Below are 18,967 nucleotides of genomic sequence, written 5' to 3'. Positions count from 1 at the left end.
AGTCACTATGGGAATCAGGTGATTTCAGTCCTTCCCTGTCTTCTGGTAAGTGGGGAATACTTAGTGCTCTGACTACACTACCTCCTATTCACAGCTCTACTAGTGTGTCTTGATTTAGCTCTGCTGTCCCACCCAAACACTACTTGCTCACTGTCCAGAGCAACGTGCCTAACTCTGAGTCCCAGCAGTAGGATCACATCAATGTCACAGGATCACGGGATGTTAGCAGTTGGAAGGGACCTCGGGAGATACTCGAGTCCAACCCCCTGCCAGAGCAGGACCATAGAATCTAGCACAGGTTGCACAGGAATGCATCGAGATGTCCTAGATCAGGGTGCCAGAGGGACCCAGCATTACATTATCTTGCATGTGTAGTAAAAGCAAGTCACAATCAAGGTTTTTGTCATGGAGCTGTGGGGCAAGACCTGTACTACAGCTCAAAATACAGTCCCTCAGGCAGGGCAGCATAAGGAGACACTGAAAATATTTGGCATGGACATTTGAGATGGAGAGATACTGAGGGTTATTCTGATAAAAATATACTTGGAACAAAACAGATTTTTGAATCACAGCTATCCATCAACTGACATACTAAGAATAAAATCAGAATTTAAAAAAATATGACAGAAATAATGCTCACCAGATGGAAAGAGAACAGAAGCTCTGGCAATCATTATGGAACAGTAGTATCAGGAAACCAGAGTTCTCATGGAAAACCTAATTACAACTTCTGCAAGTTCATATTCTATATGGACAAAGGCCTGGGAACTCTCTGCTCCTGTCCCCAAGGTGTCCCATCAGCCTAACACTCCCCAGCTGATACAAACAAATCTTCATTATAAGATTAAAATATTATTGTTAACTGAATGATGTGAAGGAGTAAGGAACAAACATCAGAGAGCTCAGAAGGTGCATGCAGGAATGCCCCTGCAGTACTCCATTCAAATTATTTCTGTGGACCCAACAGGGCACAATCTCCTCATCTCCACTTACACTATATGTTACTGATGCCCAACTCTGAAGAGGAAAAAAGCTCCAACTTTGAACCAGAGTAAAACAAGTGAAGATGCCTGATACTTACCACAACTGGCCCTTCTTAGTGCATGCAATGTACAGGGTAAAAACCATAAAGGAGTAGTCATTGCTACATTCCTATTCCCCCAAGGACAGGACTGAAAGGCTTGAGTGAATGGGAACAGCATACAATGGGAAAACACAAAGGGAGAGCAGTAGCAAGGGCAGGATGACAAAAGTTTCTGTCCTGGTCACTGTTCTGAGGAGGATGTCACACCAGTGCAAAATACAGTACTGACAGGTGCCTGTCAGTAGCTGCTGCCACCACACCTGGTGTCTGAGGAGCCACCAGCTGTGAGTCTTTGGCTTCAGCTACTTGGTGCAGGAAGAGAGGACATCCCTTCAGTATGTTCCTTTGACTAGTACAAGCTGCAACTAATTACTTAGTCTTTGGGGCAGACATTTTAGTAGGGCCTGTAGTAATAGGACAAGGGGTAACAGTTTTAGTCTAAAAGAAGGTAGATTCATACTGGATACAAAGAAGAAATTTTTTGCAATGAGGGTGGTGAAATACTGAAACAGGTTGCCCAGAGAGATGGTAGTCCTATCCCTGGAAATATTCAAGGGCAGGTTGGATGGGGCTTTAAGCAACGTGATCTAGCTAAACATGTCCTTGCTCATTACAGGGGCGTTGGAACTAGATGACCTTTAAAGGTCCCTTCCAACCCTGTATTAGCTACGTGAGGTAACCAGGTTGAGTTGTTGCACTCAGTTGGAATAGAATAGACTAGACTAGACTAGAATAGAATAGAATAGAATAGAATAGAACAGAACAGAACAGAACAGAACAGGACCAGACCAGGTTGGAAGAGACCTTCAAGATCCCAAAGCATTCTATGATTCCATGAAAAATAAACAGCCCTCAGGATAAAAGCTCAATTTCACTTGATAGCAGGGCTGCTATCTCTTAGTGAGGAACACCTCAGCCATCACACACAGATTTAACTGGGCACCTGATGGAGCTTTTTGTCCCATTCCCATCCCCCATCCCCTGTTTAACCACCGTGTTTTCTTTCTCAGCACCATACCACAACTTCTCTCAGGGTTATCAGGTAGTGCTGCATGGCAAACACAAGTGGTGCCAGAGTCAGGAGAGTGAAGACCACTGCTAAAGGTGAACTAAATGTTTTACCCAGGGCTGCAGCCCAAAGTCCAGGCTCCCATTAGCAGTGACATCTGCCAGGCCCTTTATGGGCAGAAGCCAGTCTGTAGGCCAGTTTTTAGATGAGGTGCAGCATGGCCCAGCCTGCAAGCTGTGTTGTCCCTTCAGAATTTGGGATATATGGCCTGCCACTCCCGTGGGGCAGTTCCTCTTCTTAACAGCTGAGTCCCTGTTTCTACTAGCACTGTCTGCCCCACTCATCACACAGGGGGAGAGATAATAGAGGAACAGAAATCATAACCCACTACTAACCACATCTGACAAACTGCGGTTGAATGTGTGACCACAGCATCGGGCATGAGAACATACTGCTGTCATCTTTTGTACTCACTACCCAAAAACCTAACGCTCTTACAGAGTAATTAATCTAGTTTCATGCAATGTAAGACAGGAAAGTTATCACTGCTTCCATTTCATAAATGGACAAGCTGAGGTTCATTGTGGGCAATCAGAACAGCCTGAAGCAAAATCAGAGCAACCAAGAACCAAACTGAAGACTCTAAACATTACCTTTCCTTTCTCAGCATGACCTCCTCCCAAGCAGAGATGCTGCTTTTCCATATTCGAGGGTATTACTTTCCTCCCCAGAGAGACTTGAAGGCTGAGCTAGCTTCTCTCTTCTTTCTCTTTGCACAGAGAAAAATAGCAGCCACAAACCAAACCACATCCACAAACACACTCCAAAGGTAGTCTTATTTAATCCCAGTGTAATTCTTGCTGCTCTTTCTTAATCCTTTCACCTGTGAGATAATTGCCAGCATTCTGGGAAGAACTCAATATTAATCATAGACTTGCATAAAATGAGACAAAGAACCAGATAAAACAGACTAAAGGAAATTGCAAGGCCTGAATTTACCACGCATATACACATGCCTTCCAGACACCCTGCTGAACTAGCCTCTTTCACAACAGATAAAAGGTTCACTAATAAGCCTGGAGGAGAAGGCCACAAAAAGCCACGTCAGAAAATGAAGGCTTCAGTTTTCTCCTGCATGCACTGTGGAGTGAGATGCCACAAAAATAAAAACCCCACAATAAGCTATTAATAGTAATATCTAATTTTCAGCAAAAGCAATGGGATATCTGCACCTCATTCTGTCCCCAATATTTATGACAGATTACTCTCCCAACATTTTATCTGGGACACTCCTCCCAGATTAAAGAACATATGTTTCTATTACCCTTCCCTCAGTTTCCCTTCCCTTTCATTCCACTACTGATGCATCCATTCTTCCTCGCCATAAATGAAAAAAAACCCACATTTCCACTCATTAAGTAAGTAATTCTTACCCTGAAACTTTGAATTAGATGATCTTTAAGGTCCCTTCCAACATGGCATTCTATGAATCTATGAAAGTATCCTCTTTCTTTTCCAATTGTCCCTAAAATTCATGTCTTTGAAGAAAACCCCACATTGTCTCAATGTGCTATTTCCAACCTGAATGTTTCTGTGATATGTTATTTCCTAGCAAAATCCTTACACAGTACACTTAGGGCACCTCTCCTTTATGGTGTGTGGGTTTTATTTTCATTCTGTATATTACCATCACAGAAAATGTGTGTTGTTCCTCTTGTAGAATACCATTGATATTTCTACAGCCATGAACATATTTATCAACAGATACAGTTTTAATCTTCTTAGAGAATTGCTTTAGCATGTGGAATCTAATTGAGAAAGTCCTTGGTAGAACCAGCAAGTTATTTTGTGGTTTATAAAACCGATTGTACTGGTGTTTACAGAAACAGACATGGACAAGAGAACTCTGGCGTTTATTGCTATTCTCCTCCATCTCTCTGTGCTTCTGCTTATTCAACTGTAAAACAGGGAAAACAAATAATTAACCTTCTTACTAGATGGATATGAAGTTGAATGATAAAGCTGTGCACTCATGTATTGTTTTCAGGACACTGTGTCAATGCAGCAACCTCCTTGTGCAGTGGGAAAAGGTTTTTTGTCCTCACTCCACCCCTGCAGAGGCACAAAGGCCCTGACAATTTGCAGGGAAAACCAGCTACAGACTGAAGAACACACCTCTCACTTCTGACACCTCACCATTAAGCACAATGTTATTCATGAATGTACTCCAAGCCTTTATAAGCCCTTTGTCTCGACTGGCGATTGGTGGGACATCAACACGCTACCTGTACACTGCTGATGACAAACAATCAGCCCACAAAGTATTTTACAGGAGAATTGCAGACAGATAGGGCTGGAAATAGTATCAGGGGTGAAAAGCAAGCACTCTTCAGAGCACAAGTTGTAATTCAGCATCTCTTAAAACAAACTGCTGAGAAATGGTCAACTGGAAATCCCAGCAAAAATGGAGCCATAACAAGCTCAAGGCCAGAAAGAAGGAAATCAGTGTTCATCCACTGAGAACGTCAACAGGAAAACTTGTAAAAAGGTTTCAAGCTCCTGCATCAGTCAGACGGGAGAAGAGTCAGAGAGAAAGTGATTCCTGAAATAAATTTCTTTTGGGGTTATTTTTGGAAAAGGAGACAAAAAGGAGGGAGGTTGGTACATTGGAAAGCTGACAAAAATCATTATTCTCTATAAATCGCTTTGACATTGTACAGGCAGTGACCTTCACAGCACTATCCCAGTTTAATGTCATTTACTTCAGCAGTAGCTGATTTCACTATTAAACAGGGATGCATAGCACAAGATTACACAACTAAATCACACTTGTAAATATTTAATATCGTTGCCTTTGTTTTTTTCTCTTAAAAAAAAAATCATTATCAAAGGCAGAGAACACAGTAGAAAAGACATTTATTTATTCTATCCTGGAGAAAGCTTAGTGCTCATGCATTTTATCTATCTAGTTCTCCAAATGACTTTGACACTTGAAAGCTCTTGTGATCAAAACAGTCTGAAGGAAAGCAATTTTGCAACCATTTAAGAACTGATTTCATGCACTGATCAACATTTACCAAACTTGCCTGATGGAATAGCACATAGTTTAACCCAACAGATTGATAGCAAGAACCTGAAGGAGAAAATTAGTCAGAAAACTACACTGGTTTAAATAGAAGTACCTTAGGAGGGAAAAAAAAGAAAGAACACCAGAGCTAATCTCTCTGCTCTGCTCTTCTCCCCCACCAAAGAAGAAATAAAAAAAATAAATCAGTGTTTGGGAAGTCAAAAAGAACCAGTACTAAGAGACAAAAAAGTCACACTTTTGGCTGACAATACAATAAGCACATCCACCACATATTACATTCATTCCATTATGGACATACAGTGCAGCATGGCAGGAAATGAAGTGTTCACAGGTTTCTCTTAAAATAAATCTGTTTTAAAGATGAAGTCAATACACTGAAGATGATCAGTGCCAGGAAGTGTTGTTTATGACACTATTCCAGGAGACAAATAACAGAAGTCATGGATCTCTTCAGCAATTTAGCAGGAAAGGAAAGATAAATCAATGGATATTTAGGAAGTCAACAAATTCCAGGAGAAAAAAAATAATTTAGTAAACTGAGAGAGGAAAAAGGGGAGAAAAAAAAATGTGGAGAGCAGATTTCCCTACATGCCTACTGACTTCGTTGAGACTGCCTGTAGAGTAAGACTATCCCAAATAAATACATGTCGTTGAAAATGGTCTGATAAATGTCTTGTTTGGATGATGGAGTTGGCCAGCCCTGCAAGGCACTGCTGCCCAAAATGTGCATGCCCTTCGTCAGAACAGGGAAATGCAAATGCAGAGCGATGCTGGGTGCTGCCCTGGGTTTTATAAAAGCTTGCAACATCTCTAATGCAGAGCTAAGCAAGCACCTGTAATCCCTGTGCTGCGATGCAGCATTGTGCTCTCCCCTCACAGGACAAGCCAACAGCTATGCAAGATCCTTTTATCAACATTCACAGGGCTGGAAAATAACTGTTCACAGTTTGATTCCCAACATTACCGAGTGAACCAAGAACAGCTCAGAAAACTGGCAGCTGAATACACACGTAAAAGACAAAGGTTCTTCAGTGATATTTATTCTAGCCAAGTTTTAATATTTCAAGGCTTATAGCAACTAACTCTCTACGTAATCAAATGTAATTGTCTGATCCCAGCTGGTGATAAGCACATTCATCATCAACCTGGTCATTATTAATATACCAGTAATTAAGGGGAACAAAGGTGTGTGGGCTCAATACAATTCCACCGTACCTAATAAGACCACATCCCCTTTTACAACACAATTATTTTAACATTCAAATTATACATTTTTGTTACTACTACTAACAACTAACAATCACAGAGCCATATGATTTTAGAACAAATACTGAAATGGGTTTTTTTTAAACACTTCAGTAAAAAGAATTTGGTGAATTAAAAGGAGCAGAGTTTTGCTTTAGAAATAATCTGACCTATAAGCAGTTCCCCAGTCAAAATGTGATTTTAGATTAAATGCATGCAACTGACAGAATCAAATCGTAAACACTTACCTACATATACTACATACACTCTTCTTGCTCTACTGTAGGAGAGAAAGCGATATCTCAGGCACCACGGTGTGGTACTGCTTGGCAAATGCTACTGACTTTTTTAATGGTGACAACTGTGTACACAAATTCTCTAAGTACCAGTTCTGTTTGAAGTCTTTCCCCACAAAGCACTGCTGGTAAAGGATCATTTCTACTAAATGCTTTGCAGTCTTCTACTTTAATAAGAGGGCAACTGAGGCCATCAGTTAGTAAGAATGATCCAGAAACCCTCAGGTTAGTGTTGGAATAGTCTGAAAGCCAGATTCTTCCCTGCACTGTTTCTTTTACATCAGTGCATTTCTTCTGCTTCAGTAGCAGTTATACCACAATAAAATCCTTGCAGTGCAGTGAAGAATATGGCTTTTAATACATCAAACCTCTTGGTGTATAAAGCATATCTAGCACACAAACAGCACCTCGCAGAAAAATCTTGATAAAAAAGAACTCTAGGATTTTATCCGTGCAGACAAACAACACATTTCCACATGCAAAACACCTTTAATTTCTGTGGCCTCCACCAGCTGTTTAGGGAACACAGTACCTTTAGCACAGCAACTTGCAGGGTAAGTCATCTGAAGCATAAATTTCCAAACAAAATGGCTTCAAAAACAAATGAATATGCCACAACCTGTGAATGCTGAATACCTGATTCCTTGCTCTCTCTAGTAGTATTTTCTATCCTCTTCCCTTGTTTCACAGCCTATCAGTACTGATCTCTGTTTAGATACGTGCACTCAGAACTGCCAAGGCTCTTGAAACCCATGTGGAAATGAAAGTCAGCATGAGAAGTAACTCTAACTCTCATGCAAGAGATGAGTATGGCCAAATAAATGAAAAGCAGTGTCACAGGCAGATCAGCAGCTAGCAATGGCACACTGTGAACAACCAGAATAAAAAAAAAACAGAATACTGCTGTACACCATCAGACACAATTTCATAACTGATACAGACAACACTGGGTGAGTTATATCAGACAATTTGAGAAAGCATGACCTTCGTCACAGTGATAGTTTCACAACCATTTGTACGGCATGTTATGCACTAATCTGTAGTCAAAATATTTACTATCTGGTAAAGCACTGCAAATAAGGCTGCTGTTTCTAAGCACTTACTGCATAAGACCCAGCTTACACAGCACATATTTTCTAAACTGTTCAATACCACAATGTTATCACTCGAATCCACAAAAGGCCACAAGGAGCCTTAAAACAGGAAACTCCCCTCTCTCACTGGGTTTCCTATTTTTGCAGGCTGTTTGATGTGTGTGACGGGTCTATTTCAGTTCCTGATAGCATTATCACCACTTTGCTGCATTACCATAAAGCCCAGGAAATAAGCTATTATCCACCATCACTCCTCCAAAATGTTATCACAGAGAATCATGCATTCACAAAACAGCATTAACTGCGAGAATTAGAGTCCATTTAAACTGCAGCTGTTCCTTCATTCCTAAATAGGTTCTTAGATCAAAACTTCTCCCTGAATGGTCTCATTACCAAATGTCCCTTTCAAATGGAAGGGGGGGGGAAAAAATTACTTTTAAAAATTGTTGGTTTGCAGGTAACATTCCTCCCCTATATTATGATAACCAGGTAAGTGGCACTGAAATTAGGATTATTATTTTTCCCAAAACACATTTTAGCTTTCAGAATTGTAAACTGAAATTCTGCCTTCAAATGTCCTCTGGCAAAAGAGATGGACCTGCAATTTTGATTCCCTGCTTCTAATTTCTCTCGTCTTCAGAATCTCAAGCATCAATTATTTAAGGGAATGACATTCTGTTTATTTTTAAGGATAACACTAACTCTGCAGTAACAGCTTTCTTTTAAATACAAAACCTAAATCTGGGATCTAATATAAACCCTGGTGTTCCTTTCAGCTCTAAACCCATGTCCTAGAAAAACCCACAGCCCTATATTCTGCTATTATCAAAGAAAACATTGTTTATTACGTTCCATTTTCCTCCCTGCTCCTTTGCCTCTTTGTTACTGTCTGTTGGAAGGACTCCAACCTGCAGAGAAAAAACACTCTCAAATCTAAACTGAAAAACCTAAATGCCAGGAAAAGACACAATGTCTCTTTAAGAGTCAACAGTAAATTAACTTGCCCATAAGAGTGCAATAATTAGCAGTTAGTAGCTTATTAAAAGGATGGCAAAGGCCAAGCTGCCATCTGGGATCTCCAGTTTCTTGTGATTGTTATTATGTCAAGATGTGCAACTTGCATTAGCTTTCATGTCACCGTGCTTGCCCTTACTTTACATGTAAATTTTAATGAAAGATAGGGTACTTTAAAAATCAGACGTCCATCAAAAGTGCTATTAGTCTGCCTTTTACCAAGCATATGGCCTGTTTTGCTACCTTTGCATCTCTACACACCACTGAATGCCTTAAATGAAGAAAACAGAGCTGGGGGGGATGGGGGAAGCCTTTCAATGATATCAATTAAATATTCTCTTTGGGCAGAGTGAAAGCTGAACCTCACTGCAAACAGAAGACTACAATACAGCGTAAGAGGACAATATTTTAGCCCCTGTTTACACACAACCACAGCGCCTTTAACTCTCACAGGAACCATTCTTCTTAATAAAAATAAAAGTCAGTGAAGAATCAGCTGTTTGTACACACGTTTAAAAGAGGCAGTTTTAACAGAAGGCTGAAAGATGGCATGTAACACAAAATAAATTATCTCTAAGCTGCAAAATGCTTAGCATATTATTAAATATTTTATGCATAGCCATTATCTGTAAACACACATGCTTATATGCACAAACAAAAAATCATTTACCAGAAACGCACTGTTTAATGACTCATTTGTCTGCCTCCATAAATATATTATGAAGAGGTATAAAAAAAAATATTATTGTGAGATGTCTATTCCTTTGCATTAGCTGATGTTCGACATTTAAGTGATTTCCCTCACCAAAGTTCAGAAAACGCCATCAATTCTGGAGTATTAAGCAGTGAGATGAATGCCTTGCAGTGGTGTCCCCCCATTACCTTGCATTCATCAGCTATCAATTGTCTCTAATTAAACTTGCAAGAATTACAATAAACTATTTGCTTCTTCCCTAAATAAAATACAAAACCAGCAGCAAAAATTCACTTACAAAAAAAAAACATTCCAGATGACTGCCATCTTCATTCAAGGGGGTTAGATTCTATCCAAGAGGGTTTACAATTTGGGTATTTACTAACCATAAAATGAAATGCCTTGTTTTTTAGATCACCATTAAGAGGAAAATTAAAACTGAAAATCACCATCTTTCTAATAATGCCAGGTATTTCCCCATGAAAAGGAAAACAAACCCAATACTGCACATATTTTGAAAGCATTAAAGGAAAAGACTGTAAGTGCAGAAATCGACCCCCTAAAATATTCACATTTTAAAGCCAAATATTAAGATATTTTACAAGGCAAAGCAGAGCTTGAAAACCCCTGCCAAGGCTGGCAAGATGAATGTAGTGTTGTTTTTCCCCTTGTATAATTAGGTATTTATGGAGTACAAATGATTTAATTTGTTACTGATGTTTCACTTCAACGTTTGCATAAACTCTTGACCATTCAGATGAACTTATTCACATGGCTCTAAAATCCTAATGATATTACTGGTGAAGAAGAACTTGAAATTATTTTCCAGATCAGTAAGGTCCAGTCATTTCCTTCTATCCAAGTCCACAAATGCTATTTTGTTTTTTCTGTGCCATTACCTCCTGGTCAATATTATTGAACAATTCAAAGAAATAACAACCTCACACTGCTCACTGAGAGCAATGTTGAACATTACAAGACTTAAAAGATCTACTTAGGCTCAGAGCGGTCAGAACCAAGAGAGATGATCTGATCTTGCAATGCTGAGAACTACACAGGGAATCTGCCAGTAGCATTCACTCTACACAACACACATGAGATATGTGAGTAGTTTCATTTCCTTCTAATAACGGAAAAAAGACCTGCTTCATGTTGAAAATCAGTGTGCAGTTGCACCATTTTTAATCCCAAACACTAGCTGATGGAGGGAAGAGGTCCAGAGCCTTAAAGGAGAAGCAGTTACCTACAGACTGCATAGGTGCTACAAAGGTGAGCACACCAGAAATCAAGCACACCTCATAGTCATTCTTTGTGTCAGAGGGAGCTTTGCAGTTCTTTGGCTCACAAAATTCTTCAAGAAGCAGGACTACATTCACTGAGAACAGCAGTCCCACCAGGAACACAGCCAGTTTCATCTGGAGACACGAACTTCAATAGAAGGCAGATCCAAACCAAGAGTAATGGAAAAAACAAAACCCACTACATATATAAGAGAATGGTGAAAGGTAGCAAAAAGGCAAATTATCATTCCCTTAACAAAGGCTGTCAGAGAGAACAAATTACATGGAAAAACATGAAAACACATTAACTCCAGTTCAATAGCAAATTAGAGTTGGATATTTATGATCTCCTTTTGTATCATTTACTTGCAGGGGAGTGTTAGGGAAATAAACTTCACATAATTGTTTCTTAATTGTCAGTTCCTCTCCACAAAAGTCGTATTCAGCAATTCATGCCAAACCAAATAAAAGTCCCCCTTGCTCATTATACATTCACCTCATCTCCACAACCGGTTTCATACACCTAATAAAAGCACAAACAATGCATATTTACACTGTTCAGGTTAAAACGCATGCTGTATCAGAGTGGTTTTCTCTATCTCTAATACTCTACCCATTACCCCAGAACACCTACACTTCATCTTCTTCAGCTTTCCAGGAACTTTGAAACAAATGAACAAAACCAAATCAAAAACACATACCTTAAAAAGGGGGAAACAAAAACAACACACACACACAAAAAAAAAACCAAAACAACAAAAGCAAACACAAAACCCCAACAACAACAACCCCACCAAAATTAACAATCTCCTGAACTTTCTTAGAAAGATAGGAAAAAACCTATTTACTACAGTGGAAGTAGCTAACAAAAGCCTTGTTTCAAATGATGAATAGAATAGAATAGAATAGAATAGAATAGAATAGAATAGAATAGAATAGAATAGAATAGAATAGAATAGAATAGAATAGAATAGAATAGAATAGAACCAGACCAGACCAGGTTGGAAGAGACCTTCAAGATCATCGCATTCAAGATCATCACGTCCAACCCATCCCAATATACATTGTGAAGAGCCTTTACAAAATCAAATACATCATATCCTTTGGATACATACATAGCATGAGACAGAACTGCTGCCAGTTTTCACTTAAAACTATGTGAACACCAAGAAATAGGAGCCTTCCAGGTACAATCACGAGGATGTCTGGTACCACCTGTGAGCTGAAGGCCATGTGTGGATACAAAAATCAGACTGCTTGAGCCCTCTGAATGTAATAGCATTTTTCATACAGAACGATGGGTCTCTGATTAAGTCACTTGCTACAACTAGTGCTAAAAACTACACATAGCTGGAAAGGGAAACAATATTTTTACTCAATGACACAATAAATTAAATTTCAGCGCATAGGAATTAATTGTGAACTGTATATTACAATCCTACAGGCTGAACTGCAAGTTTTCCTTCAGTTTCTATTTACTCCTGCAGAGACTGTCCTGCAGCACAAATGCCACCTGAGAAAAGGAGGGAGTGACATGAGCTAACATCATGCCATACAAACTTGCCCTGATCTACACTGACCCTTAAATCACACTAAGCCATATATCAGCTAACTCAATTATTGGCAGTGATGTTGAGGCACAATAACATTTTGTATGGTGTGATTAGAGCTTTAGGTTCTCACATTTTTTTTACAGTATTCTGATGTTCCCCTCTTGCTAAGAAGATAGCTCTGAGTACAGTCTATGTGTTATCCTCCACTACTCAACTTTGGATAGAATAGAAAAGATATGATATTAATTATTGGAATATTTTTTCAACTTCAAAGCAGAACAAATAGTCTTGATGACATGAGGTACTCCATCAAGCAAATCCAACAACACAAATTTGTTAAAAGAAGACAGGGCATCAGAAAGAAGCATCTTACAAACAGAAAGTGTTAAATATGCTATTCTGGTCCCCAGGCTTCAGGTATTACAGGAGGAGCGATCACTGCTTGTGTCTCAAAGGAAATTGACTATGAACTCCAAGCCTTCATATACTTCCAAATCCAAAGTAGTACAATTAGTCATTTCATGCCTCACTGTCTTATTGGCATGAACACATCTAACACGCTCCGATGCTTTCAAATCATGCTGATCAATATATCAGATTCTTCAGTTGCGTATTTGTTGAAAAGGAGTAAGCCTCAGCCTAATAAAATCTTTTAATCTCTCTATCTCATTGGAAAATAGGACAAAGAAATGGATTTTCCTCAAGCAGTGCTTATATTTTATCAATTAATCTTCACCCTTCCCTCCAGTCCCACTTGAGACTCACAGCAGGTTTGCAGCATTTTGCCTTTTTGACAGTTTTGATTAGGGATGGATGACTGCCCCCTGCATGCTAAAGACAACACAACTGCTGAAGAGCAAGCTGGAGCCCCAGAGCAGCCTTTCATGCCCTGTGCTCTACTGAGCTGCAAAAGAGGTGGACCTCTCTGTTAGGCAGTGCTGATCAGTTTCGTTTCCTCTGCAGATTTTTGCAACTCAATTTCTCTTTGAAAAACACCTTTTTGCTAACAGAGAGGATGAGAAGCAGAGCTGGGGAGAAATAATATGTCAAAAGCCCTCCATCACTGAAGGGTACTGGACAAGTCTAGGCCCCGTTTCCACCAACAGCAGTGCCAAAATTCCCAGCAGTGACATCACTCCAGTGCAGGAGATTTGGCAGTACCAGCTCATTGGCCTCTGGCTCCGATTTCAGTTGAACTGATGGTCCCTTTGCACTCCAGCGTCACCTACCAACCACAGACAGCCCGACACTGTGCAGCCCGTACTTAATGTGAGCAGAGAGAAAATAACCCCTATTAAGGCCTTAAAGCTTTCACCTTAATAAATATTTCTTCCATAATTCAATACAAACCAGAAGACTGTTAAGAGACGTTTAAAAGTAAAAGCATTCATTTCCAATAGGAATCACATTCATAAAAATACAAATTGCCCATTAACAAACCAACACTTCACAAGCAATGAAGTCTTAGGAAGAATGCAATCTCTACCTTTACTTCTACCTATAGACAGGAAGGTGTGCGTCCAGTTAAGAGGAGGAACAAGAAGGATGTCCATCATGGAGGAGGAGGAAGGAGGAAGCATAAAAAACAGAAATGGATGTCACCGACCATACTTAAACCCCCAAGAAAAGTAGCATATTTATGTAGCAGCCAAATCCAACACAACATAATGCAAAGCCTCATGCATTAGCACACCAGTGATATGCCTCATCCCACATCAAATTCAAAACAGCAAGGGAAACAACAGAGCAGGGCAGAAATAAAATTAAAATCCCATGGTAATATATTTGCTAAACACATTTCACCGACCAGAGCTAATCTATTTATATATAATGTTGACATTGCATATTTATTCACACATATACATTTACATATTTTATATCCATGATATATTTATAGAGCAAATATTTATCAAAAGGGTATCTCTGTGAGTTGGTTGGCAAGAAAACTGAAGCCACTGTTCCCTGATGCATCAAGGATAAATAAGGGTGGCTAATGTTGCCAGAAGCCAACAGTTTTCACATGATTTTTGTCAGGCAAGAGAGTATGATGAGGGCTGATGGCAATCATACAGGCCTGAATAGGTCATGCAAGTCTCCATGAGCCAGCTGGGCTGCAACTTGTAACTTAAATGGCCAAGTGCATCTGCTTTTATAATCCAGTTCTAAACCACAGACTGCTACAAAGACTGAATCAGAACCATTTTGGTTGGAAAAGACCTTTAAGGTCATTGAGTTTAACCATTACCTAGCTCTATCAAGTGTGGTGCTACACTCTCTTCCTTAGTACCACATCTATGCATCCTTTAAACACCTTCAAGTGTGGTGATTCAAACACCTCCCTGGGGATCCTGTCTCAGCATTTGATGACCCTTTCAGTGAAAAAGTTTCTTCAAATACCTGATCTAAATCTCCACTGGTGCAACTTGGGGCCAATTCTTCTCATCCTATCACTTGTTACTGGGGAGACCAGACCACCAGCCACCTCACTAAAACCTCCTTTCAGATGGTTGTAGAGAACAAGAAGGTCTCCTCCATCAGTCCTCCTTTTCTCCAGACTAAACAACCACAGTTCCCTCAGCCACTCCTCAGAAGACCCTCCACACGCTTCACCAGCTTTGTTGCTCCTCTCTGGACACAGTCCAGCACCTCAATGTCTTTCTTGCAGTGAGAACCCCAAAACTGAACACAGTATTTAAGGTGTGGTCTCACCAATGATGAGTAGAGGGGGACAATCATTTCCCTGGTCCTGCTTGTCACATTATTCCTGATACAAACCTGGATGCTCTTGGCTTTCTTGCTCACCTGAACATACTGCTAGCTCACATTCAGCCAATAACATGCGTTCACTGTCCTAGCCACTCCCAACATGCCATCATCCTTCCTCTGCCAATGATTTGCCATACTCATTTGCATCCTAAGCAACTAGGACACACTGAAGGGACCTGTATGCTGGATGCTACTTCAACAAGCATGACTTCCAAGCCAAAAGCCCAGATGAATAATAAGTGGGGACAGAGAAGGAGCTTAGTCAGATGCTCCACACATCCAATACCATGGTCTTGACATGTGTTCATAAAGAGCCCTGTTTATCCTATCTTTCTCACCACACAGGGATGCTAAGCTGCACAGAAACTGAAAAGTGAGCCCCAACTTCACTTCTGATTATTTCCTAAACTTCCATGACCTCAGAGCATACCTTTTGGCCTGGAATTACAAGACAAAAACTGATTATGTATTAAGCCTCTCTACATTTCACTGAGATACAGATACGCTATTTCTCTTTTATTCAAGCACCTAATTACCATTGAGCCTTCACAGATGCTACGTTCTATCTTGTTGACTCTTTGGACTATCTAACCTCAGATACATGTTCACTTAATGGCAAAAATAACATTGTGTGCATCTGGCCTAGGAAAACCTAATCAGGCTCTAGAATCTAAACTTGCATTTTATCCCCATAAACAGTTTGTCTGGTTTTCCTAGTGTACCGCATGCACACATCTTGCATCAAGACTTCAATCATGTAACTGCATTTGCAAGACCAGACTGTTTAACAGTGCTGCTGATTCCTCCCTGTGTACCCATGTGTCCTGGTTTGAATTAGAACAGAACAAATCCTGCTAAGGGATTTAACTTTTCAGCTCCGTCTCTTCTACGTAACTGCACTTTCTGTAATTAACAGCATGATTTCAAAGACCGTGTCTGCTTCTTGCACTAATAACTCTCAGTGTTTCCTCATACCAAGGACTGGTATGAAGGCCAAGGTCACTGCTAAATCTTGTGTACCACATTTGGGGTGTCGAAAAAAAAGCTGCACCTGCAAGAAGGAGTGGACAGTTCAGATGACCCTAAACTGATCAACTAAGTATCCCGTTCCATACATGCCATATTCAGTATAAAGTCGAGGGATCATTAGGGTCAAGCTCTCTTCCTCAATGACCAGTGTCCATTCTCTGTCCATTCTGCCATCAATCCCAATCTATGAGTTGCTAAATCCAGATCAAGAATCTAGCTCCTGAATCCAGTTCTCATCTGCTGCTGAGTCCAGTCTGAGACTTCTGACACCATATCAGTGATGATGGTGAGGCAATTGCCATCAAGGCAGTTGAGTGTAATATTGGGTTATATATATGTAATTCTAGTATTCAAATTACTTTCACTTTTCCAATTCATACCTCTCTCCCTTTTCCACTTTCTTTTCCCCTTTGGGAAGGGAATGGGGTTAATAGAGAGCATTTGTCACTTGTTTAATGTCCTGACCAGACCTAACACTTGATGCCATGTCAACAAGACACCAATTCTGTTAGGAGAAAACAGAATCATCCCTCTTCTCACCAGCTTCTTGGTCCACATGTCCCTAGTGCAAAATGGGACTAATGATCTCACAATATCGTAGTAGATAGATCTGCAGCACAATCCAGACTGAGATATTAAAATGTGAACTCTGATACAGGCCTAGATCCGATTTGTAGCCCAGCCTGGGGTTAGCCCCGTTCTTTTTCTAAACCATTTTGTGCTTTGCATATTGAAAAATTTAAATTGCAGATACAGGACTTATAGGCCATTATATACAATTTTCTCAGGATTCATAATGAGTTAGGATCATGCCATGAGGGCTATTAACATATTTTTTGTAATAATTACACTCTTAAAAATAAAGACCAACTCTGAGGTCTACATTTACGAGTCAGAAGCGGGAGTCATTCCAGACGGCACAACGAAGAAAGAAATAGCAAGATATAACAGTTGTGGGGCTGCATGGAAGGCAGAAACATACCTCTTTACTGTCAATGGCATTATCTCATGCTCCCTTGCAGGCACCTGAGTCCCAGGCTGACAAGCAGCCACAACTCATGGGACACAGAGGCAAAAATGCAAATGGCTTGTCTGGCACCCAGTAGGCTTAGTTGCTTTTGCCATGCATAGCCCACCTCAGCAAAGCAGCAGGGACAAAACTCTTTCATGATTAGTGACGAAAACAAAGAGAAAGTCGAAGGACTTACCTTGTTCACTCATCATCAGGTGTGAGAGGCCTTCGAAAAAGAGAGAGAGAGGAAGTAAGAAAAAAAGGAACAAAACAGGAAAAGAAGCAGCAATATCCATGCATAGTAATCACAGTCCAAGAGGATTGGAGCTCACATACTTGAACTCGACCAAGTATGGGTGTAGCACACAGAGTACACATATTTACAGGTGCTGCTTTCCACACTGAGCAGGGAAGCATCTGTTACAGGTGAAAAAAAACCCTCCTGATATTTGCAGAACTGTATTTCACATTTTTTCATATCCCTTGGGGAGCAACTCCAGAGGTATTGTACCTTGATATGGCTAAGTGGAGTAGGAAAGCCAAGGTCTGCAACAGGGCTCTGCAGGGAGCATTCACTCCCCTAGAGACAGAAATAGCTTGTATAGAAATAACTTCTCAGCTGATGATTAAAAATTCGAGGCTGCAGTGGTCAGTTAAAGGGATGCCATGATTCTACTACATCTGCTTCAGGCAAAACATCTGGGCTAAATGCATACACAAACCAGGAGTGAGCTATCTTCATTCTTCAACATAGTGGTTTCACCATGTATTTACAGTTGATGAAAATTGCTCACACTCACTAATTAGACACCAGTACACCAGAACTGGCAAAGGCTGAAAACAAAACCATGTAACTTATTTTTAACACTACTGCATTTCTTTCCAGGAAGAACTGGAGATTCAGCTTCTGAGGGCAGTGGGTTAGCTTACGACTCATTTGCCAAAGCTATTGTTTGGTTTTGTAACTCAAGGTAAAGCCAGACAGCAGTACAGCTCCCCTCAGCAGTTACAGTCACTATCAGCTCTGTAGGTGGGGCTGTGATGATGACTTGGGCTGCTCCAGTCGCTGCTCAATAAATCTTTCCAGCATAACACTTCCTAGTTTCAATTAAAACTCATTTCTAGCCCAAATTTTCAAATATGCATACTATACAACTGCATTCACACAATCATCATTTCCATACTACTGTATATATACTCATGCCCAATCCATTAAGCTATCCAATGGACTCGTTGCTTAATTTTTGTGCCACATGGTATCACAGAACTAACAATAAAAATCAAGGCATACCCACTAAAGGCCTAAGTGAACCCTTTTGTATTGAGTTCCCTGACCACCTTCCCTTAGCTTGATTCCTTCTCCACATTTCCCACCTCTCAAAGCACTTAGTATGGCAGGGATTTTGATACCCGTATATACATACACACACCCTATCTTGAGTCAGTCTATTAATGAAGCATGACTGTGACTTTCTTAATTTCAACAGGACTGAGAGGTCAAATGAATTTACTAGGATGAAAATTTTCAACAAGCAGCATGCTGAGTTTGAATTTGTTTGTTTCTCTCTCTTTTGTACTTTTCATTTGCCTCTGCTATAGAAGTTTAAAATCCAGATCATCCCAAGAATATGTTCACCCACAGAGAACTCCAAACCAGATAAGGGGATTAATAATTGTACAGTCTAAGGGATGCAGATGTCTTAATGTTCTTGAAGATTATTATGGATTTAGAAAAATAATCATAAATACAACATAGCTCTCTTTTTTTGGTTGGTTGGGGGTTTTTTGTGTGTGTTGTTTCTT

General features: G+C 40.1%; 1 protein-coding gene across 36 annotated transcripts in view; it reads right to left on the bottom strand.

Annotated features, from left to right (window-relative positions):
- The window catches only part of NRXN3 (neurexin 3), a 1,031,515-nt gene that overhangs the window by 915,254 nt on the left and 97,294 nt on the right, over positions 1-18,967 (bottom strand). For 27 of the 36 annotated variants that reach the window (XR_010988607.1, XR_010988609.1, XR_010988608.1 and 24 more), the window contains exon 4: positions 17,361-17,390. The exons of 8 other annotated variants lie outside the window; for them this stretch is intronic. Coding sequence is in view for 24 of the 28 variants with exons in the window: in XM_068148688.1 (XP_068004789.1) it covers positions 17,361-17,390 (30 nt within the window). In the remaining 4 variants the exon portion in view is untranslated. Of the gene's footprint in view, positions 1-13,843; positions 13,851-17,360; positions 17,391-18,967 lie in introns of those variants that run through there. One more of the 36 variants, XM_068148687.1, reaches the window with a different exon arrangement.

This window comes from Melanerpes formicivorus, unplaced genomic scaffold (assembly GCF_026170545.1).
Source record: "Melanerpes formicivorus ecotype bairdi unplaced genomic scaffold, bMelFor1.0.p_v2 SCAF_17, whole genome shotgun sequence".
Lineage (NCBI taxonomy): Eukaryota > Metazoa > Chordata > Aves > Piciformes > Picidae > Melanerpes > Melanerpes formicivorus.
The sequence above is the reverse complement of the archived record's forward strand: the minus strand, read 5'-3'. Positions and strand labels throughout refer to the sequence as shown.